Raw genomic sequence first — 23,605 nt, 5'->3', positions numbered from 1 at the left:
TATAGAGAGAGAAAGAGAGAGAGAGAAAGATGGAAAACCAAATGGGAAACTTCCTGAGGTAGGAGGAGACAGGTGGATTTGGCGGGTAGCAGTGTATAGCATACGTGTACAGTGTATATAAAGAGACATATACATCTGCTTATGTTGTACATATAGCTGAATCCTATATAACGTATGCAATAATGTATTAATCATCAGAATCTCTAGACATTAATATTTATTAACAAAAATTATTAAATCAAACTTTTTATCTAACTTTGTACACCTTACCGTATTACTATTAATATGTATTTCATGTGTTTGGATATTGAATAAATAGATAAGAAGCATTGTAAGAATATATAAGTTTGTAACAATAAATGTCAAACGAATATACGTTCAAAACAATTGTAAGCTACATAGTAATGTACTCAAAAATACATATGGATAAATTCCATGAGAAAAAACAAAAAACTATTATAAGCAATCTTTTAACATATAATGTGAGAAAATTAAAACATTACGACCCAGTTTAAGAATCACACCAAACCAAAATGGTGCAAATCTACTTCAAGAATGACACCAAACCAGAAATGACATAAGAGATCTGCGATGAATACAATACAATTCTTTTTCCTCTAAAAAAACAAGAATAATATTTGGCTACTTAAAGATGAATAAGAACCTCTACTCAAAATTTTTCAAAATTGTTCGTTGTCAATTTATAGAACTTCGTGTTTATAATCAGAACCGTTCATATTATAAATCACCCTATAAAGATTGCCTCTGCAAAAAATCAATTAAAACTAAGGTCATTTAGTCATCAAACTGTTTAAAAACAAATGAACAAAATTGGTAAAAACATTATGAATAGTATATGTATTTGCTATAATAGATTGACTAAACGATTTTAGTTTTAATTTATTTTTTGCAAAGATAATCTTTACAGTGTGATTCATAGTATGAACGGTTCTGATCATAAGTACAAAGCTATGTGATTAAAACACTAAGAATTTTGAGCAGGAGTTCCTACTCATTTTGTAGTAACGAAGTGTTGTTCAAAAAAGAATACAAAACAATGGGCAGGGATGATGCCATGGCTGGACACGTGTTGAGCATGCAATGCAGCATGCAGCCAGCACGCAATCACACGTAGCCTGCGTAGCTAACGTACCCACACCATCGTCCTGCGCTTATGTTCATGTCAAATTCAATCTCAACGACCACCCCAATTGCTTTTCAACTCAATAACAGTGTCAATCGGTCTTGTTAAATTTATCAATTTTGCTTTGGTGTTTCTTGCGTATCAGTATGTTTCACGGTTAGATTATTAGTCGAATATTCAGTGACTAGATTTACAAGAAAGACATCTTCTCCGAATCTTTTCCACCAAAGTTACTGGATTAAGTAATTCGGGTTTTTGAAATTTCATTCAACTGTGAAAAATTATTATAGCTTTTAAGATATCAAAACAGGTGGATCATTTGATGAAATTTCAAAGATCCGGATCACTTGATCTGCTGGCCTTGGTGGAAGAGATCTGAAGATAATCTCTTTCCAGATTTACAACTAAACTTCAGCGTATAAAATATACTAAAATAATATAATAACTAGAATTTTCAAGTTAGACATGTCGCAAAGGAACGAATACTTCAAACTTTTCACTTCTTTGATTTGATATATAGTGTATTTATTCATAATTTTTGTGTTCCTGTCACAGGTGGCAATTAATTTTGAGAGTATGTAGGATGAAGAAATGTTAAGGAAAAAACTGAGTTTAGAGTAACATCTTATAAGCACTATTAAAATAAGTAATTAACATCTTATAAGCACTATTAAAATAAGTAATTAACATCATGTGCAATAATCTATTAATCAATGATTCAATGCGCAAGTATGCATTATAAACTTTCAACCAAAACCAACACTAACCAATGGTCAAAGAATAATAGATTGTTAAAAGAGGTCAATTTCTATTAATTGTTTAGAAAAAACTTAATTTGTACGAAATACAACAAGAAGAAGCGCCCATGGCCTAATGGATAAGGCGTCTGACTTCTAATCAGGCGATTGTGGGTTCGAGTCCCACTGGGCGTGCAATTCCCAATCCTTTTTTTTTTTTCCTATTCCTATTTTTCTTTTTTATTTCCTTTTTTAAATTCTACAAAAATAGTTACCAATTTTGGTTTGCTTTGAGGGAACACAAGAGAGGAGAGGACATCATCAGCATCATACAAGATTATTTCCAAATCATAAAATCATTCCATTCATCCGCTTAACCTCGTTTACAAAATCTACCACCCAAGCGTACGAGATTCCACACAAAAGGAAAAGAAAAAAATGATCTAAACAGGACACACTACTCTTACTGCTACAATGTGTTTACGCCAATAACACGGGTTCCTCTATGTTAATAATCAGTACTTCCATGCACATTCGTCTTGCATCCATCAACCACGGGGTCAAAGTGCCTCGGAAAAACGCAACTCAGCAGGGCCAGGACCCAAAATCCCTTTCTGTTCACTAATCTTGCCCAGGCCAGGAGGCGGCTCCACAGGCACGCTCTTTTCATCATCTCTCCAGATAGTTGTCACTGGCACTTGCCACTCTCTCTGCATAATCAAAAGGCTTCCATTATAACTATCCATCTTATATCTTAAACAAATTGGTTGTTATGACTAAAAAAGTTTTGAGCATTCAGTGACTAGTAGATTAGTCATGATTCGTAGGCCCAATTTCTTCGTAATCTTAGCAAACTTTAAAATACTTGCCTCCTCATCTTGAATGTAAGTTACATCGTGCAGCACTGGTGTCATGAGCGGTGGAGTAATATCAGGGTCTGGCTTTTGGAATATAAATGTGGTATACAAACCTGAAAAGAAAAATAGCAACCAAATGAGAAACTACAAATAAAGAGAAACTAAGCAAGTTGCTATAGACAACAACGTAGAAAGAAAAGCATCACCTAATACATCATATGATCGAGGAAGAAGTCTTCCTCTAGGATCCACAAGGTTTGAACACGAACTCATTATCATACCTGCAAATTGTGCTCTTACAGCAAAAATCATATAGGAAAAAGAAAAATTCAGCCATGAGTTAAAAACAAAAGTAATGCGAAACGATTAGAAGTAATAAATATGGCTTGAAGGTTCTATTTGCAGGTTTCGTTAAAAACTACACTGGAATGCTTGTGATAAATTTAAGAAGAGAACAAGAATTCAAACCTGTTGTCATCATAAAATTCAGTTAAGTTTTGAATCTCCACATACTCGAGACCAGCTTCTCTAGCTAACCTAATAACATACAATAGAAGTCAATAATCAAGATCAATTGAAAATCAACATCTATGGCATTAAACTAGTAAAAGACAACCAATCAAAGAGAGTGCTTGAATCTGTATGCCAAAGAGGTATCAGCTAGAAAACCATCTTAAAAGAAGGTTCCTCGATATATGCAAGTGTTAAGCAAGAGGAACTTTGGTAACTGCGAGAAAGTAATATGTATGCCACACGAGAAATACAGCAGCCTGCATTCTTATCAAACTTTGAAGCAGCAATGAACCTGATGAAGCTTGGGAAATGAACCAAGACATGATTTTCAGGAGAGAAATCATTGGCAAATTTCAATTGGTATTTCTTTCCAAATATAGGAAACCTGAAAGTAGAAGCACATTCACTCAGGAAAAAAGGGTTGAACACTAATTACCAAAATCATCCACGAAAACAAAATCTCAGAGTGACATGCTTAAAATCTCAAGCTTATACGTACTTCTCTTCCTCAACTTCAAAGGTGATCATGTAGTTCTCTGATCTAATGCAATTGGGGACAATATTCGGTTTCATGCCACCACTTCTGTTGTGATATGCTTCAACATTCTTCTGGTACTTTGCCCTGTATGACCATAATGTCAAATTAGCAATAACTATTTCCCTGCCCCAAGGCAAAGATGTACCATGTAAAACAAGATCAATACATGTACCAATTTAACCAATTCAATGCTTCAAATAGAAAAAAAAACAATTAACCAACAGGTCTTTGCCAAGCATCTTCCATACCATATTGTAGATGAGTCAGGAGTAATACCGAAAAAATATCCCCTCGGTTTCAATAAGGATGACACATTAAGCAAAAGTTTCCTTGCTTTCTCCTCAGTTTGGAAACACAGCTGCAAGTGAAATGCTTTTAAAAAGGAACATGCAATTCTTAAAATATTGGAATAAAAAGGAAAAAAACACGACCGCTAAAATGGAAAGAAACTACCGATCTTTAGAAAATATATTAGAAACCTGCAAATTCTGCAAGCAGCAAACTAAATCAGCTGTGTTTGCCTTATCTTTCAGATGCATCTCCACATCTTCCTGTCACAACAATCCAATGTCAAAGAATGAAGGATTGAGGAGACCAAAAGTTATCCAAAGAAACTACAAGCACCTAAAAGTTTCAACCCACACATAAATTGCTGATCTAGATATTTCATATTAGATGAATCCTGGATAAATGTCAATCAGCAACCATTATTTGATACAGCTGAAGCCTGAAACTTATGCCCAAATTTTATACTAACCACTAAGACAAATTTCCAATTGTTAGTTTATTGAGAAACAGTCCACCTCCGAAATCAAAAGTACAGAAGCAGAGGAGAGAAATCTATACTTTCGATCAGCACACTTAATATACATGGCTAGTGATAATTTGGTTTCCAAACGATGAAAAAATCTGCACTTTCACATTTCATAGAAAACTCTTTTAGACACTGCTGAAAAGTTCATGGAGTTGAATTTATCTAATTTGCCGCTACAGTGAGTTATAAGATGCATGAGTTGCTCAACCATATGGCTTAAGAGATCAATTCCTTTCAAACTATAGATTTGGTACTTCATGTGACCAGTTCCAAAAATCGTTATCCTTTCATTCAAACCCTACTCCTCTTACAACATACATGTCAGAGATACACATATTTCTTCAAAGTCTTAAAAATGGCAGACAGCAAAACTGAGATCCAATCATCCACAACGCAAGAATTATAAAAAGGAAGAACACCCAATTCATCCTAAAACAAACCCAAAAGAGCCCTGGTTCGAAATTTTCGAGTCGACAAAGCAAAACCAACAAAGAGAAAGACCAAATCATGAACAAAGAAGGAGAGGCTAGGCTGCCTTACCATGCAAGGGTCAAGCTCAAAGAAATCAGCAGTGTAAGCCTTCCTCTGGCTCTCCCACGCTTCTCTTCTCTGGCTTATTCCCGAAGAAGAAACATCTACCAATTCCAACAGCAAGCTCCGCCAATGTTAACTCTCACAAACATACACAGAAACAAAACAAACTTGCAAGAAACCAGAAATTGAACGGTACCGATCCCGATGTAATGGCCGATTTGAGCATCGTCCCATTTCTCGGCGTCGACTCCTCCGCCGCAGTACAATTCGCACACCTTCAAAAATCACCATGAAAAGTCACAGAATTACATATAGACACGAATATCTGCGAATTTGTGTGCGGAGACATTGAGATTTCTATAGCGGAGACGAACCGTGGCGTAAGGGTGGACGAAGATTCTGGTGAGTGCTGATTTTGCGAACTCGTAGAGCCGGTGGTGAGTCGACTCGGCCTTCGTGCCCCCGTGCAGACTCGTCATCCCTGCGAACCGCGAAGCTCGAGTCGCCGAAGCAGCAGGCGCACGCGGAAGATTGTGCAAAAAAATGAAATTACCTCCAAGTTCAGGTCCTGATTGGCAAATTACTTGGTTCAGAGTTTTTTTTTTTTTTTTTTTTTTTTTTAACAAATAATATTATCTATGTGGAGTGAGCAAGTCTCACAATCGACTAACCATAATAATATGGTTCAACTTCGTCTTTAGCGAAAACCAAACTTAAGACCATTCAACTTCGTCTTTAGCGAAAACCAAACTTAAGACCATTCACTACAAATGAAGATGAATATCATTAAATCGTAGTACTAAAGACTAGTTTGGGGTTGCTGTGCTATAGAAAAATATGTTGTTTTTAAAAGTAAGAATAGAGCTGATTTTACTTTCTACGTTAACATTTTTTTTTTTATTTACCAAACACAATTTTAACTATAACTTTTTCAAAAAGCTGCTTTTGAAATATATCAGCAAACCAACCCTAGGTGGCTAAGTTTGGAGTTTGTTTAAATTCAAAAAATTCGTTTTACGCTTAGGCCCTCTCTGACAAATAACAAGGAGTGTTGTCATTGATATACTCATTTTTACTTCTTAACCTCCATCTTAATTTTTAATCATCAAATAATTCTCAAGTTTTAATCGTGGATTTCTTTTTATTTTAAAAAAACTAATGAAAAATGTTTGAAAATTTTAAGTTTTAACTATAAAGACAAAATAAAAGGTAAAGTAAATAATATCATAATTGACTTTTTAGTATATAAATATAATTTTTCATTAAAATAAACAGTATCAAAAATTTTTCACTAAAATTCCTTCTTATTTTTTATCGTCAGATATTATAAATTATAAATTATATGAAAAGTAAAAAAAATGTGTGGAGCGCTGCATAAAAAAAAATATGAGCGGAACCGAGAGCTTAGTGGAAGCGGCGATAAGGGTATTGAACACAGCGGACCCGTTCGAGAAGGCTCGAGTCGGTGACTCGGTGGCGGCTCAGTGGCTGGGAGGGACCATCACTCGTGCGTACGATTCGTCCCTGGACCTCTCCGTGCCTGATCGACCCTCCAGGCTCAGCAATGTGCGTAGGCTTTTTATGATTACAATGTCGAATTATCTGTTTTTAATTATTTGCGGCGCCAAATGTTTGATGAAATTGCCGTGTGTGTTTTGTGGCTGTGCAGGTTAAGTTGGTGGCGCCGAGTTCGATGCCGAAGATTGGGAAAGGCGGGAGCTTACGGAGTAGGCAGGCCATAGTTCATAGCCTCACGCACACAGAGAGTTGGGCTATCGACTTGTCTTGGGTACTCACTCAGTACTACTAGTTAAATGCAATTTAGTATTGTAGGAATCAATAGAAAATGATGGGTTTGTGATACCGTATCAGTCACATCCCTAAAGGTAGGAAGTGATTCTCCTCTAATGCGGGATGAATGCGGTAAACAATTGGGTGAACAATCTCGCATCCTTCATCCCGCATTGGAGAATAAATGCTGTAAATCAGGCTTCTCTCTCATTTTTTTTGTTTGGTGATTCCGTTATGTTAGGATAACAACAATAACAAAGTCTTATCTCATAAAATAGGGTCGGCAGTATGAGTTCTACAACATCACTGCCCTTGGTTTTGCGCCTAAGTCTTTTTTTAGCTTCAAGTACTTCATATCTCACTTGCACTCCCTATATTCTGTCTTTGACCTACTTAGGCGAAAACTATTAGAATCCAACATTTCTGCCAAAAGTTAAGCTTCACATTTACTCTCTCTTGCATTTCATCTACACCAAGAGATATCATCTTGAATATGTCCCCGTTAACTCATATATTAATACAAAAAGGTAAGGATTTAAAGTTGAGCCTTGGTATACTCCTTCTAGATCCTCCTAAGAATATCTCTTGGGGCCTAGTACACGTTCTTTTCCAAATATATAAAGATCCTGTGCAAATCCTTTTGCATATCTTTACATTCATTACATCGATTTCTATAACAGATAGATTACCTCCGAAGTCAAGCACGCATGCATGAAGTTGAATTGATTGTATGAGACTTGTGTCTCTTGTCTCAGTCTATGCTCAATTACTCTCTCCCAAAGCTTCATTGTATAACTCATTAACTTAATATTCATTCAATTTTGTATTTCACCCTTCTTCTTGTAGAGAGGTACCTAAGAGTTTTTTCGTCACTCATTTGGCATCTTTTTTGCTTTTAAAATCTTATTTAAAGTGTTTGTAAGCCATGCTATACCCGTCTCTCCTAAGACCTTCTACACTTGAATAGTTTTACCTTCAGGACCTGTTGCTTTTCTATGCTTCATTTTTTGCAAAGCTACAACCACTTCCCTTTTTCTTATTCGATAGTAGAAAGAGTAAATTCTACATTTTTCCAAGTTACTCAACTCATCTTTGATGCACCTTACTTGTTTCGTTAGTTATACTATAATTCTAATAGCCTGTTTGTGTTAAATATTGAATGTTGCAGGACATAATTGCTAGGTTCGGGAAGCAAGAGGCAATGCCGAGAGAGTTCTTCACGGATTTCGTGAAGGTGGCGCAGGACGAAGGTCGTCACTTCACTCTGCTGGCATCTCGCCTGGAGGAGATGGGTTCCTTCTATGGAGCTTTTCCAGCCCATGACGGCCTCTGGGACTCGGCAACTGCCACTTCCAAAGACCTAATGGCGCGCCTTGCAATCGAGCATTGCGTCCACGAGGCAAGAGGACTCGACGTGCTCCCAACAACCATCTCTCGATTCCGCAGCGGAGGGGATGACAAAACGGCTGAGTTGCTGGAGAGCGTGGTGTACCCGGAAGAAATAACTCATTGTGCTGCTGGTGTTAAGTGGTTCAAGTATCTCTGCTTGAGGGTGGGGGATAGCGGTTCGGATCAACAGAGCCTGACGAACTTGGAGGCTGATGAAGAAGCTGAAGTGATTAAAAAGTTTCATGGAACTGTGAGAAGGTATTTTAGGGGGGTTTTGAAGCCTCCTTTCAATGAAAAGGCGAGGGAAATTGCTGGGTTTGGGTCTCAGTGGTATGAGCCTCTTACTGTCAAGGAGCAGGATACGCAGCATGCATGAGACCATTGTTCGTTTTCTTGTTGATCAAGAAATGAGCTTATTTTTTAAGCAGTAATTGATTTTCTTTAATATATTTAAATTAATCAGATTTAGCAGCTTATCTAGCTTGAAGGACGCTAATTGAATACCAAAAAGGATCATTGATATGAAGAATTACGATTTTAAATAGAAAAACTCTAAATATAAAAGAAAAATTTTTAAAAAAATAAATAAAACTAGTTTGAAGAGTTAAGGATGGGTTTGTGTTGGAAGCACTCACAACACCATCTTCGCTTACCATCATTACATTGCAACATACAAGTCACTGTTTGTTCAAGATGACTCTAGTATATTATAAAATCTCATACCCCTTTTTTGATCACCTGAATTGGTGGAAGTATTGGTCTTTTTATTGGCACTCATGCCTTGGGCTTCTAGTTCCACTTTCCTTCTATTTTTCATGTTCTATATTCCATTGAAGTGTTTGATCATGTGTGTGTGTTCTAGTCCTAACAACCACCCCCACCACCACCATCACCGCTCAAAGTTTAGGATTCAGTGAAAATGGCTAGTTACTTGACCCTTAGTTTTTTCTCCTACACCGTCTTTTCTCTCTCCAAACACATGCCCTTTGGGTTTGGGGAGAGAAAATGTTTGTCATAAGTTTAGCCTTGATCTACAAGCATATGGTATTCGACCACAAGTTTAACCTTCGATTCCGAATACACAATTTTCGATCATGAGTATGATTTTCGGTCATGAGTTAATTTGGCCATTGGCCATTATTGTGGTCCTCGACCTTGAGTTCGTCTAATACGAGCATGCCCCCACCCCAAAAAATTAGTGATATGAGTTTTATGCAAAGATTCGTTGCATTCTTATATGCAAGATCTAACTGGTAATATTTTAGACTACTTGACAATACGCATCGTAGAGGAGAATGGTGAGTTTATGTTCAAACAATTAAGCAAATGCTCAAAATTTGACCAATTAAATACTAAACACAACGGACAGTTAGTTAAAATAATTTGGGGTATAACTGAATGCCAGTGCCACAGAAAAAAGGACCAAATTCTGCACATTAAGAAGGGAAATTTATTGTTGAAATATCGTCATATTTTCTCTGGCGATGTTTGTACATTATTCCCTCGTACTCGAGGGACGGTAACATTCGGAATTAGACGGGAAGTCATGCAAAAATTTTGCAACTACTCGTACCTCTGATAATTTTTCTGTGACGATGGAAGAAGGAAGTTGAAATTCTAGAAACCAAGATGGCACAACAAATGCGAAAGCACAAGCAAATCATGGGAAAAAAATATTTTGATTCTCTAGAACGATTTGGAAGAAACCTGTTACAGTGGTCATTCGGGCAAATCTCCTAGCTTAGGATGAGGCCGCGGCTTCTTTCCTGTCATTACAAAAGAAGCCTTCGGATATCACTGAAGTTTGAACGTAAAGCTGAGAGGAACGAACCTGCAGGATAGATTGGATAGTGTCATAAGCAAATGTGAAGAAATCAAATGCCTCAACACAAATTACATAACATTTCATATCTATTTTTGTTTTTGATGCTTCAGTTTGGAAGAAGGTTGTAGCATTACATACCTCCAACTTTGCCATCAAAAACTCGATGATCAGCCGATAATGTCAAGTTCATTTTGGTGACAACTGCAGGCCTCTCAATTCCTATGGTGGGGGGAAGAAAATTTCACTTCGTTATCCCATTCCATAATGCATCAAATTTAGACTGCTAAATATCTTACCGGTGCTTTTTTTTTTTTCTTCTTAAAATAAAAATATCTTACCGTCGCTTCCTATTACTGGTTCAACGACTTTGTTGCCTCTGCCAACAGCAAGGATACTGGCCTGAGGTGGGTTTATAATTGCACAGAAAGTATCCACTGGAAATATCCCCAAGTTTGAAATGCTGCAGAACGAATGAGAAGTATTCCATAACTACTGTATTTGACAAAAGAACTATGGTGAAAAGCAACTAAGAATGCGACAAATTTCACCTGAAAGTTCCTCCTTGGAATTCATTTGGCTTAAGCTTTCCCGCTCGTGCCTTTTCAGCTAGTTCCTTAACCTGACATGAAAATATCAACAAAAGTGAAATTTGAAGACATGTTAATATGATTATGACATCACTTCCAAAGGTAAAGATTCTAAACAAACAACATAAAAAATATCATAGACAAGGTTAGATTTTCAACTCAATATTCTTCATAGGGATGAATATCATTAGACTTCGCTGCAAATTTCTCAATACTCCAATTTTCCATAAGCATATAGAAAGCCAGAGGGGATCACATAAAGTAATATGTTTAGCATATCCTCGGAAACATAAAAGGAAGCGGAAGTGACGGAATCAAGAATGGAAAAATGAACGAAAAACTGCTTCAATTACTGTAAGTACCTCTGCAGAGATTGCTGATATTGATTTCTGATCTGCATTCTTCACAATTGGAGTCATCAGGCCCTGCAACAATACCCAATCATATGAATGGACACTGCACAATACTATTTTTTGTTCATATAAGCCTATAAGGTGCTGTATAATAGTTTAAACACTAAAAATCAGTAAATTACCTTCTCAGTGGCCACAGCAATTGATATATCAATGGAATCACAAAGAAAGACTTCTCCTTTTTCAGCATCCCAGTAAGCTGTTGGTATTAAAATAACAAATGTGTTACGAACGTCTACGATTGCTTTTTCACAACAAAAAAACATCTAATATTGCTTACAAATCAGTTCCAGAATATGAAATTAAAATGAGAAACAAACTCATTTAATTTAACAAATTCCAATAACCAAATTATATAAGTAGAACAACAAATGAAGGAATTCTCTAAAAGAAATATACTCAATGGAAGTGAATGTGTCTGGCACCCAGTACCCAGAAAACATGTGATGCCAGCTCTCCTCAATTAATTTCCCTTAGAAAATTCTTTTAAAGATATGATTTTTAGGATGACTTTTTTATAAAAAAGAACATGTGCCCACCCCGACTCACCCCACAAACTGTATGCCTACTAAGTTGTTTGCAGCAGAATATATGTTCATGTGCCATTACCATTTGCTTCAGGTACATTTCTCAGTGCAACAGCTACAGCTTTGATGACAATGTCATTAACTGAAACTTTAACATTATGCTGTTCTGCAATTAAGGGAACACATAAAAAGAAATGATTTGCTAGATTCAAGAAATCTAAAGGTCAAGAATAAAAACAATTTGAAGTTCATAATCCATACCTATAAGATCCTTCCTAAGAGAAAGAAGAGGGTCCAGAAGAACATCTGAATGGAATAAATCAACAAATTTTAGGAAAAAAAGAAAAAAGAATGGTTGATAAATTTCAATTAACAAAAGGCTTCAAATAGTTACACGACCTGATGATAAATATAAGTGCGGTATGTTTTGTTTTGATTCTTGCAATCTAGTAGCTATCACCTGCAAAACAAAACAGATATATTCAACTACAACTTGAACAAAGCAGACACATAACAAATAATATTTGAGACCAGGCTTATAGCACAAAACCATCAATGCCAGCAAGGTGTAATCCAAATTGAGATTTCCATTTGACATGTTAAGTCAACAAAACCTACCTTGCGGATTTGACTATTGGGAAAATCTTCAAAAGAATCTGTCTGTTTTGAAGGCTTCGACTCTGCTGATATTGGAGCATGAGTACTTGACGCCTTTAACAACGATGGAGTTGTCTTTTCTTTAGATGAAACTTTTGAAGATCCTATTCCTGACTTGATTGCAGCTAAAACATCCCCTTTCAGCAATGTACCATGAGCACCTGATGCCTGCAGCGATGATGTATCCAATCCATGTTCTGTGACAAGCAACTTTGCTGCTGGACTGATCCTTAAAATACTGGTTTTTTCTGATCTAGTCACATCTCTAGTATCCTGACGGACTGGTTTTTCTTCTTTAACAGCTGAACCACTGCCAACAGCATTCTTTACAGTTTCCAGATCAGCTGCATCCTCAACCTTGACAGACAGACAGACAGAATCAGCATTCTCATGTCTTAAGATGCTAGGATAATTGGAAGTTAAGAAATTGGGAAAGCTTTTCATAAATTAACCATCTGATAGACAGAAACAATAGCCATACTACAATGGCATTAGATGTAAATTATCCTCAAGGGCGAATGAGAGATGGGTCTACAAGTATCTTTGTACTTACTGTTACTGCAATTGGTTGGCCAACAGCTATGTCCTTTGTACCTTCTGGTGCTAGTATCTTAGCCAAGTATCTACAACAAACATTTCATTAATAAGAAATTTTCAAGACCACCTACAAAAAGAGCTGCTTCATAAACAATAATATATTCATTTTTCTAAAGAGATTCACCAACGTAGAAGCAGAATGATCAGGAGATAATGTTTTAAAACATAATGTAAAAATGAAAATCCCCATTCCTCATGTTTCCTCCATCAGTTACTAGTTGGACATTTTAATACTAGTTATCAAAAGAGATGGCTCCTAATCCTATTTAAAATATTGAACACATATGGGCTATGTGAATAAGACACTTCATCCAAATAGCCGCTATAAGGCATTTCAGCTGATAAAGCATGCCTCTACGATTTTTGTTCAATTGAAATGTAGACTGCAACCAAACAAACAATACAGTTGAGACCAAATGACAATTAGCATAAGCGAAACTTCATGTGTTCTAAAATGGAAACTCCGCATGTGAGAGGAAAAAAATTAAAAAATTACCCCTCTTCAAGAAATTCATATTCAATGGTTGCTTTGTCTGTCTCTATCTCACATATTATATCACCCACTTCTATCTGTTAGACATGTGATCAACAAAACAATTCATGTTGATACCGTCAAAATTGTTAATGAATTCAGATGAAAAGTATTCCAAAGAAAATTCAAAACCTTAGATCAAATATAACTAACCTTATCTCCTTCTTTCTTTCTCCACTTAAAAATGTTTCCCTGGCTCTGAACAGACACACAGGAATAGCAGTACTAAGCTCCTCCGGGAGGAAATTCATCTATAATCAGAGCAGAAAAACTGATTGAAACTTCCTTACCATTGTTGGTGATAAAGCTGGCATTTCAACGACAATGTGAGGAGGAAGTTCTGATGTGTTTATGCCCATGGAACTTGTATCTTGTACCCCCTCTTCATTCTTGACATTCTGAGGTGCTGGTATATCCTCTTTGACCTCAGAGCCACTGACCACATTAGCAGGGAGGTTTTGGATATCATCTGCATCCTCAACCTTGAAAATGCACAAAATGTCTCGACAACTAAGTGCTTGAGTTGTAATAAAAGTAAATGCTTAACATTAAACCACCAATTAAAGTGTGAAAGATATAGGTTAATAATTTGAATAAAAAGATGTGAGAACCATGATGGAATAACAATTATTAAGCAGAAAGCATATGTGTTGCCAAAGTTTCAGATAGCGGAGCAATTCAACTTAGCATTAGATTGGCTCTTACATTGTCCTGTGGAATGTGATTATGGGCTTTAAAAATTTTCACTTTACGGGATTAGTTGGATAATGCTTGGCTCTCATTCCAATTTGCTCATAAGGAAATATGGAGACACAACCCATCGTGTGTTATGGACCTCATGGCTTGAAAGGAATGAATTTTCAGAGTAGGAATCTCAAAAATGGACTTAAGGGATCCATTAGCCTGACAACTCTTTGAATGGCCACATAGGAAACCTGCACATTTATTGCATTCTTTATCTGAGTTTTTTTTTTTTTTTTTCATTTGTAGAACTATGTATACATCTTGTATAATTGGGTAGCGTCCTGTTTGACGCTTTTCAATTAAATACTTAAAAATAAAAAGAAATAAAAAACCTTATTACTAGATTGACTTGGGTGACTGTAATTTTTCACAAGTGAATTAAATTCCATCTCATAGGTGTGGGTGTGTGTAACTGGGCATGGGTCTCCACCAAAAAAACAAAAATAAGGGGATCATGGTTATAGAATAATCCACACTACCGTTATTGCAATAGGCTGTCCCACTGGCACATCTTTTGAACCTTCAGGTACCAGTATCTTGGCTAGAAACCTTCCAAACAGAAGAACAGAATAAAGAAAGGTACTACCATACTAGTTCAAAACAAAATGCGCCAGAGTTGCATGATTCGAAGTTATAAAAAAGAACATTATAGAACATAACTACGGAGTGAAAAAAAGAAATGCTAACGGAACTCTTTGCAAAGTTTAACATCAAAGATGGAAAATAATGACAAAAAATAAAAAAACACAGAAAAAATATTCTAGTAAAATAACAGTTTCAATGTCTATGCCAAAACATTGGGAGTGAACATTGGAACTATTTAATGGATTACACCAAGGCTAAATTAGATCATGCATCATTTACTGCATAAATTTAAAGAGATTACAATATATAAAATAAGAATTACCCTTCTTCAAGACTTTCAAATTCAACGGTAGCTTTGTCAGTTTCAATTTCACATAGTATGTCGCCCGGTTCAATCTGTTAGATTAAACAGAATTCAGGAACAGAATTACAGCGGCCAACATATTGTTAACTGCTCTGCCGTAAGAAAGGATATGTCCTTCTGTACTTACTAAACTGATCACATGAAACATGACCTAGAATCCTCATTTTATAAACTTTTTGGTAGAACTTACCTTGTCTCCTTCTTTCTTAAACCACTTTGCAATGTTACCTTGAGCCTACAAGTTAAAATGGTAAGTTAGTAATAGTCATACGAGAGACAGGTAACCTACCACTGCTAATAAAATTACGAGGGGAATTTGGCACATGCTTGAGTGAATATAGTTCCCCCAACATTACCATTGTAGGAGACAAAGCCGGCATCCCAATAACAGTATGCAAAGGATCTGTGATATCAATCAATTTAGTGTTAAAAGAAAGTCATTCATAGATTTAAATAAACATCATCCACATGATAAGATTTGGAAAGTCCTCTCGGTCGATAATAAAAGGAAGAATGGCAAATAGTTTGCTAACCTCAGTTTTTTAATTTTAACTACCGACATCTTTTCAGTTTGGACTGAACTGGTAAATTTAGTCAGTCTAAGTGGAAACTCCGTACCTTGAGTTGAGTAATATTTGACACATGTCCAATGCTGAAAATGATAAAAGTGTCCATAAATTCTTTATGAAAGGGAAGCTGTATGCTTAAATAGACATTTCAGACACTAACCTTCAGCTTTGATGGTATATCATGAACTCCAGTGAGCATGGACAAAGATGCTGGCCTGATCAATTTAACTCTCAGTGAAAGCCAGCACAGAGAAGATGAAAATAACTAGGGAAGTAAGATATAGACTGAACCGACAAGACCTTGCTTGAATAAGCATGTATATGTACACTGTACTTGATAGTAGGCAAGAATACTTAGAAACAAATATACTTGTTTAGATGAAAATCTAAACCAGGGTTTATAGTTTCAACTGTAGATCCTAACATGTTAAATGCAAACCAAATTCCCCTCTTTTGGAAATGAAAACAAGTGGTTATCTAAACGAGCCTCATGGCATTGAAAAATGGCAGGCCATTAGTCCTCAATTTAAACATCTACAACTTAATGCAGTATAAATAACCGTCCTCCCATGCTGGTGGAATAAGGGTGACAGAAGTATCCATCCATAGCTCAACTTTGCCAAAACAGTGATGTAAAAAGTCAAAGACTACAAACCTTAACAGCGTATTATCACCAAGTGCAGTAGAATTTTGCAAACTGAAAGTTCTGCACCATCAAAAGAGAATAGAGATTATAGAGCTTCGACATGTAATTTGTACAAAAGGTACTATATTAACCATGCCTCATAAGCTACAACAGAATCCAGTGCCCAAAAGAGCAGAGGAATCAGCATCCAAACTTAGGTTAAAATCAAAGGCCAAAAATACGCTAGCACCATCTACTAGTCAAGAAAATAAAATGCTAAGATGATGCTTTAAATTATTTTCTACATGTTTCATATGTTTACGGCATCATGAGCATCTCAATTATACATATTCTGCGCACGTGTAATAGTAGTGGTGAAAATGTTTATTTCTAGTGTATTTAGTTGGTTCATCTTTCCGAAAGTCACAACGCAAAGTATTGAAGCTAAAGAGCATGAGTGACCAGTTCAGGTAAGAATGCTGAAGTTCAGGACCAATATTCTATATCACATTCAATCGGCAACTTCGTCAAACAGTCGGATTCAACAATTAACACTCTCTCCAATTATCAAAATCACAAAAACCCAATACCATTTCATAAACCGAGATAACACAAAATCATCAATCAGTTAAAAACAAATGACGTTTCCAAATTTTTTTCAATCACAAAATGTGTTCCTCAAGCTCAAAATGATAAGTATGTCAGTATTGAAGCCACCCCAACACTTGCCCACCGATCACAGTACCCCAAATCTAAAAATTATCATAATTCCACTCCCAATTCAATCAAATACCAAATCTTTCAACAATTTCCCACCAACCCAATTCAATAAAATCAATACTTTACCTTAAAAGCCATTTCATATAATTCAGAAACGAACAAATGTATCGTAAGTGATTGAAAAAGAGAGAGAGAGAGAGAGAGAGAGAGAGAGAGAGAGAGAGAGGGGTACCGAGTGAGTGATCTGGTGGACGAGGAGAGAAGGCGAGCTCTCAGGATAGATGGAGCGCGGGAGATCACTGGGTGTCGAAGCCGCGAGAGCGCCATTTTTGTTTTCGTTTTACAGAGAGGCCTTTGTTCTTACCTTTTTCCTTTAAATTTTGCTCAATGCATTTGTTAATTAGTGAAAGATAACTATCAGTGTGTTCGTTATTTTTGGTGGGCTGCGAATTTTACAAAAGTCGATAGGAAAATATTTATACACGTACTCACTTGTAATCAAAGTAAATTACCTAATTAAAAAAAATAACTCACGTAATTACATATCTTTTTTTTTTTATTAAAAAAGAAAACTCTCATCTTCTTTTATTTTTTATTTTTTTTAGTGCATTTTTACATTAAAGGAGGAAGGTGCAGCTAATCCACACTATGAACAGTCTAATTTAGTATCGAATTCGCTATTCATGAGATTCAAACTTAATACTTTCACTTGTAAGCGAAGAAGAATATCATCATATTATAAAAAATTTAAAAAAAACTTAAAAAATGAATTGTAGATAAGCATGGTGTGCTCCCTCTTCTAACGACTGTTGCAAACCCACCTAACCTATACACATTTGTTTTTTTTGGTCAAATATAATTTTTTTTTTTTTTTGTTAATTTATAGGATTTCTCCACCTCAGTTATAAATTTTAATTCAAGGTGTTCAGGGGTAAGGTTTCCTGATAGGTAATCTCCAATCAAATGGATTAAATATAATCTTATTCAATTACAGGTTTTATGGTTATACAAGAAATTATTTTTAAATGAACATTGTCAAGCCATATTCATATACTATCTCTAACTAAAGCGACTAAACATTAGTAAGATAATATGTAAGATGAAGAGGATGTGAGAATGATATAGAAATGGAATAGGAATATATAGAAAAAAATTAGAACTTTTTTTTTTTTTTTAATTCTGCCTTAAAAATATCTAACGACTATTTTTAACTCTGCCTTAAAAATATCTAACAACTAGCAAAGGTTAGCTAAGGTTAGCTAGCATTTGCCCTTCCCAGTCGTTGGATTTGAAAGTGCATATGTAGCTCTGCTGTTGGGCCCCAAAAAATGGGTTGGGAGGAGGGCCAAGCTTGGCCAACTCAATGTTCTTTTGCCCGAACTTGGTTTGGTAGACTTTATTAAATTATAGTTCAACCATCCATGAAATATGGGTTATGAGACAATTCTGGTCATTTTTTTATTTTTGGACCTTTAGCATGGATATGGCCTTAAATAAATGGAAATACACGAAAATAGAACTACTAAATTTTCAATGTTCTCTCCAAACCAAATGGTTCTCATCTTCGCTTGTCACCGGCAAATCATCCTCAATCATACCGAATGGCATAGACTGATATGAGTACGAGTTCTATTCCGATCACCTCAAGATGTCAAGTTCCCATCTAGTTATCATCTCATACAGACAACGTTTGGTGCGATGTCTTACCTATGAATGCAAATCATATTCTCTTGGGTAGGCCACGGATTCATGATCACGATGTTACTAATTTGGGTCGACAAAAATTGTTGTTCATTCTTTTTTTTTTCCCCTTAAAAAGGGACCAGTTGGTGACTTCACTACGGCAACCTCCCCTCAAGCCACCATTATGCGATTCATCAACGTCAAAAATCTAACCTAAAACATGCCGTGTACGAGCCTAAAACTCATTCCCCAACCACGGCCACCTCGTGGTGGTTGAAAATAGTTGTTCATTCATTCATGAAGGAAAGAAGATCACATTGAAGCCTTTTCAACCGAAGCCTATAGCTTGTTTCAAAATCTAGTGGAGGAGGTCAGCTTAAGGCAAGTAAGTTAAAATCTCTACACATCATTAAGCCAAGCATATTCATGAAGAAGGCAGAAGATATTCTATGTGTTTGCGCACTAATTCTGACATTTTTTGAGCAATGCAACAGTCTTAAACACATTGGAGTCGAGTTCTTCTCAGCCGGAGAGAATTGATGAGGACATCAACGTCAATCGTTTAGGGTTTACTGATGAGAAGGATGAGAAGGAAAGAAAATAATGCAGCCACTGGATTAAGGCTTTAGAGCTGATCTTCCTCAACTTTCATTAGCTTTGTTGACATATTACCTTCATTAGCCAATTCTTGTAACCATGTTGAGAGGCCCACTACACCATCTTCAGTCACCATCAATAAAAGAGGGAGGGAAGTTCCTGCAAAAAACTCCAACAATCACGTTAATAAGTGCTTGATATGATTGCAAGAGAATTTTAGAACAACTTCACACCTTTTTCTACATCAATGCTGGTGGGAGTATTGGCCTTTTATAGGCATTGAAGCCTTGGGTTCAATGGAAGTATCCTTTACTCATTTTCAATAGGGAGGCTAGTTGATAATTTCTGACTTCACACCTTCCAACTTTGACCTAAGTGAAACATAATAGAAGCACAAAAGTTCAAATTTAAGAAAAGAAATCAAGGGAAAAACTTGCAACAAATTTAAGAAAAGCGAACAAATGGGAAAAGCTTCCACTCTTAATAAAAACATGAACATTGCTTGGTCACCAGGTAATCAAGAAATGTGTGGTTACTAGGCACCCACCTTAGATTGAATATCAAAAATGGAAAAGAAACAGATGTGCTTTTAGTGTTTTAATGTTGATCCTTGATACTAAATTTAAAGGTGAGTGATCATGAATCAACAACTACTAACCAAGAAAACATGACTCCCAAAAAAATTTGATTAATTTGAAATTGAAGAAAAAGAATGGAATAGAAGCATTTTGTACGCATGATTTCTTGGCTTTTTGAAGTGGAAAGATTATAAACCAACGAGGGAATAAATATAGGTTTGTAACTATATATATCATGCATACGACCCACAAGAATCAAAATTACGCAACTAAATATTCATGCAAGTTGACCACAAACACTACTCTCCTAGCAAAGCAGGTCTGGAGAGTGTTGGAAAACCCTAATGATTTTCGGGTTCGTATTCTAAAAACTCGCTATTTTCCCAGGGTGATCTTCTCACTGCCATTCATGGATCCTGTCCCTCGTGGGCTTGGTCTAACTTACTGGAAGGTATGAATTCGGGAGGGCTCTAAATGGCAGGTTGGTGATGGTTCTTGGATTCGTATATGGAGTGATAATTGGCTTCCTCCTATACGCTCCTCTCGCTTAACTCCTGGACCAATTCCAACAATGGTTTCCTCCTTAATTGACACAGAATTTATGTCTTGGATACTTGATACCATATCACATCATTTCTAATCAGAGAAGTCATTTCCTCTATTCCTCTTCACCTTATTGAGAATGAAGACCGGCTCATTTGGCCTTGGATTAGAAATGGGGATTACTAAGTTAAGAGTGGATATCGGTGGGCCATTGAGAAATCTTCGCATGGTTTATCTGCTCCTCCCCACTCTTCCCACCAGATTGAGACAAGAGTATGGAAATTGAATGGAAGCTTAAAATGATTCCCAAGATCAACAAATTTCTATAGAGAACCATGTCTAATTGTGTTCCTATAAAGTTGAATTTGTTCAAACGCCATATAAATCCTAATCCTTCATGTCCTTTTTGCATGGAGCTTGAAGAATCCATTCAACATATCTTATTGTTATGCCCGGAGCAGGTATTGGCTATCGCCCTAATGTACCAGCTGTCACTTCCTTTGACAGGTGGTTTTCAGCCGTGAAGCGTATTGATTCAACTCCAATCTCTCAGAATCACAAGGTGCTTGCTTATGTTGGGAGATATGGAAAGAAAGTTCACACGTCACCTGAGGGATCTCTTTCTTCTCCCATATGGACTGCCCTACTCCCCCTTTTTTCAAGATTAATGTGAATGGCGCCTGGATGACTCCTTTTCAGGCCAAGGTGGGTATTATCTTTCGAGACTCTCAAGGTTTGCTGATTGGTGAGGATGCAAAATATCTAGTTCGGGCTTCTTCTGAAGAAAGAAACCGAGGCTGAAGCTATATTGGCAGGGATGGAGTTGGCTCGCGACCACCACATGGATCATGCCATTATCGAGAGTGATCCTAAAGCTGCTTTTGAGATTCTTTCTATGCGCACGTGCAAGGGTTCTTGGCGCATCTGCCCTATCGTTGACGCATAGTTGGCCAACTCGAGGGTGAGCTCCTAAAGTTGGCCACGTTTGGTGATGGTTTTATCTCATGACGATTTACCATGCCCTCCCGTAAATGAGGTTTGAGGTTGGTGGCTTTGTCCCTCCATTCTCCTCTTTCGGTCGCCTTTTTGCCTTTTGGGTGGTACTTCCTTGTTTGGCTGAGAATCTTGCATTTCCTGTATATTTAGTTTGTATCGCATTTCTTCCATGCTGGGATTAGGTTGGCCTCTAGTGCCTCCTACAATGTGTTGGAATATTCATGTGGAAATTGCAGTAATATGCGTGGCCTTTCTATATTTTTATTGTGTTATTGTCACTTACCTTAATAAGAAAAAGGGGAGGGCCAGGGCTGGCTTTCTTATAAATGAAACAATGAAACTTACAGCATCATGACTTTTTATGGTCGTATGGTGGTAACAAATTTAAGTGAAGATGCAACAACACCATAATCTAATTAAACAAGAGGCGACAAGTGACTTATAGCTCAATTGGTTAAGAATTTTCATATTTGTACTCGAAGTCACAAAGTTCGATTGAATTTTGAAAAGCTAAAGCCAAAAAAACAAAAACAAAAAGTTGCTCATGACCATGCACTTTTCAATCAAGAAACACAAATTTAACATTTTCTTTAACAAAATAATTAGATCAAAGTCCGTATATTTCCATAACATTGGTCAAGATGAATCGAAAGAAGCTACAGAATAGTGTTTCAATTTTGAATGGTGGTATAACAGAAAAGTTATTAAAAAAATAAAAAAGAGTTGGTAATTCACATCAAGTTGACCATTGATCATATCAACTGTGGAGTGAAGAAATCACTAAAAAAAATCTTAATCATTTTTTTTAGTAATGACAGTCCACCAAAATTTGTGTTCTTAACCTTTCTTGCTGCTGCTGTTCTTGTTGCTGCTGCTTTGATGCAAACACAAACTTGGTTTCTCTGTGGTGATCATCTTCTGAAGGTGCTGGAAGGTTGAGATCCAAATCCAAATTCAACATACTTTTTTGCTTCTTCATGGGCAGCCGTGGCTGCTGCTGTTGTTGCTGTTGATGAGATTCAAAGGCCACTGAGACTGGCGGAGACGTCAACGACAAGGTTGTGTTGGTGGCTCCAGTCGGCGCCCTGTGGCGCCTCATGTGGCCGCCCAAGGCCTGTCCGGACGTGAATTCCGCGCTGCAAATTGAGCACTCGTGGATTTTAGAAGAGGACTTGTTGGAGCTCAAAACCAAACCCCTATTGCTCAAATGGAGAGAAAGTGGAGATGAAGATGTCATGATGTTCTTGTTGTTGTCGAAACTGTTGTTCTTAAACAATTGCGTATCTTGATCTTCATCCGACGGTGGCAATAACCCAATTCCAAAGTGTTTGTTTTTGTGATCGTCTCCTATATTCGCCTTCGGCTTTTTGTGACTCGCCCTGTGACCCCCTAATGCTTGGAAAGAAGGGAACGTTCTGTTACAAGTCTTGCATTCATATACATAATACCCTGCCGCCCCCGCCACCTTTCCCGCGGGGGTAGTTGTTGCTTCCAAGAATCTTCGACTACTTGTAGTCATATGCTTATGGGGTTGGTGGTGGTGATCGGGGGAGGAAGAAGCCGCCCGGGATTGGCCTTGCGCCAAAAGAATTAGGCAGTTTGCCATGTCCTCCTCTTCTGATGTGGTGCTGTCTTGGAATAATTCAGCTGATGTGGTGGGGGACAAGTTGGTACTATTGATGCAATCGTTATTATTTTCGCCGCCATCACCACCTCCAAGGCCGCCGATGCCACCCTCGGGGGAAGATGAGTTTCTTGGGATGGCAAAGGGCATTGGGGATTGGGGCCTCAGGCGTTTTGTGCGCTTACCCTTCATAATATTAATATTATTGTAGTGTTGTTCCTTGCACCCCAAGATCATGACTTCCTCTTCATGATGATGATCACCACCTGCTGCTTCCATGGCTGGTTCCTCCTCCTCTACCTTCAAGAGACTTGGGAATTAGTGCTTAGAGAGAGAGAGAGAGAGAGAGAGAGAGAGAAAGAGAGAGAGAGAGAGAGAAAGAGGAGAGAGAGAAAAAAGAGAGATTTAATTGGTAGGGAGGAAGGACGAAGAGGAAGACTGTTATTACATTATATATATATAGTGAATATTGACATGTTGGAGGAAGTCACAATTACAAGGCCATACCCCAATACAACAGTA

General features: G+C 37.0%; 4 protein-coding genes and 1 non-coding gene across 8 annotated transcripts; 2 read left to right on the top strand and 3 right to left on the bottom strand.

Annotated features, from left to right (window-relative positions):
- Positions 1 to 2,003: 2,003 nt before the first annotated feature.
- TRNAR-UCU lies at positions 2,004 to 2,076 on the top strand. Its single transcript has one exon. It is a non-coding gene; the product is annotated as a tRNA-Arg (tRNA).
- A 145-nt stretch (positions 2,077 to 2,221) lies between these two features.
- LOC103958422 (mRNA cap guanine-N7 methyltransferase 2-like) lies at positions 2,222 to 5,694 on the bottom strand. Of its 2 annotated transcripts, XM_048566205.1 has the most exons (11): positions 5,512 to 5,689; positions 5,334 to 5,412; positions 5,144 to 5,238; positions 4,269 to 4,340; positions 4,038 to 4,147; positions 3,751 to 3,873; positions 3,544 to 3,636; positions 3,207 to 3,275; positions 2,945 to 3,033; positions 2,751 to 2,851; positions 2,222 to 2,591 (listed from the first exon to the last, which is right to left on the bottom strand). In XM_048566205.1, the coding sequence occupies exons 1-11, from the start codon at positions 5,614 to 5,616 to the stop codon at positions 2,442 to 2,444; spliced, it is 1,086 nt and encodes a 361-aa protein (XP_048422162.1). In that variant the 5' UTR covers positions 5,617 to 5,689; the 3' UTR covers positions 2,222 to 2,441. The 2 variants fall into 2 exon arrangements, with proteins under 2 accessions (XP_048422162.1, XP_048422163.1); XM_048566206.1 differs by lacking the exon at positions 2,222 to 2,591 and having other exon boundaries at positions 2,746 to 2,851; positions 2,945 to 3,019; positions 5,512 to 5,694.
- Positions 5,695 to 6,496: 802 nt separating this feature from the next.
- On the top strand, positions 6,497 to 8,791 carry LOC103934443 (uncharacterized protein HI_0077). The gene is made up of 3 exons (XM_009344191.2): positions 6,497 to 6,703; positions 6,807 to 6,926; positions 8,097 to 8,791. The coding sequence occupies exons 1-3, from the start codon at positions 6,524 to 6,526 to the stop codon at positions 8,691 to 8,693; spliced, it is 897 nt and encodes a 298-aa protein (XP_009342466.1). The 5' UTR covers positions 6,497 to 6,523; the 3' UTR covers positions 8,694 to 8,791.
- A 962-nt stretch (positions 8,792 to 9,753) lies between these two features.
- Positions 9,754 to 17,472, bottom strand: LOC103958420 (dihydrolipoyllysine-residue acetyltransferase component 1 of pyruvate dehydrogenase complex, mitochondrial-like). 3 transcript variants are annotated; one of them, XM_048566185.1, is made up of 22 exons: positions 17,295 to 17,470; positions 16,373 to 16,423; positions 15,878 to 15,932; positions 15,767 to 15,800; positions 15,505 to 15,551; positions 15,339 to 15,383; positions 15,107 to 15,180; positions 14,679 to 14,748; positions 13,746 to 13,937; positions 13,609 to 13,653; positions 13,420 to 13,493; positions 12,880 to 12,949; positions 12,288 to 12,683; positions 12,069 to 12,129; positions 11,931 to 11,975; positions 11,752 to 11,835; positions 11,265 to 11,341; positions 11,092 to 11,154; positions 10,691 to 10,761; positions 10,481 to 10,602; positions 10,281 to 10,361; positions 9,754 to 10,148 (listed from the first exon to the last, which is right to left on the bottom strand). In XM_048566185.1, exons 1-22 carry the CDS (start codon positions 17,387 to 17,389, stop codon positions 10,090 to 10,092), a joined length of 1,911 nt encoding a protein of 636 aa, XP_048422142.1. In that variant the 5' UTR covers positions 17,390 to 17,470; the 3' UTR covers positions 9,754 to 10,089. The 3 variants fall into 3 exon arrangements, with proteins under 3 accessions (XP_048422142.1, XP_048422143.1, XP_048422144.1); XM_048566186.1 differs by lacking the exon at positions 16,373 to 16,423 and having other exon boundaries at positions 17,295 to 17,472; XM_048566187.1 differs by lacking the exons at positions 15,878 to 15,932; positions 16,373 to 16,423; positions 17,295 to 17,470 and having other exon boundaries at positions 15,682 to 15,787.
- A 4,308-nt stretch (positions 17,473 to 21,780) lies between these two features.
- Positions 21,781 to 23,605, bottom strand: LOC103958419 (zinc finger protein ZAT5). Its single transcript, XM_048566244.1, has one exon. The coding sequence runs from the start codon at positions 23,360 to 23,362 to the stop codon at positions 22,265 to 22,267; it is 1,098 nt and encodes a 365-aa protein (XP_048422201.1). The 5' UTR covers positions 23,363 to 23,605; the 3' UTR covers positions 21,781 to 22,264.

Source organism: the organism of the source record quoted next, unplaced genomic scaffold, assembly GCF_019419815.1.
Source record: "Pyrus x bretschneideri cultivar Hongxiangsu unplaced genomic scaffold, Pyrus_bretschneideri_v1 Contig40, whole genome shotgun sequence".
In the NCBI taxonomy this organism is placed as follows: domain Eukaryota; kingdom Viridiplantae; phylum Streptophyta; class Magnoliopsida; order Rosales; family Rosaceae; genus Pyrus; species Pyrus x bretschneideri.
The sequence above is the reverse complement of the archived record's forward strand: the minus strand, read 5'-3'. Positions and strand labels throughout refer to the sequence as shown.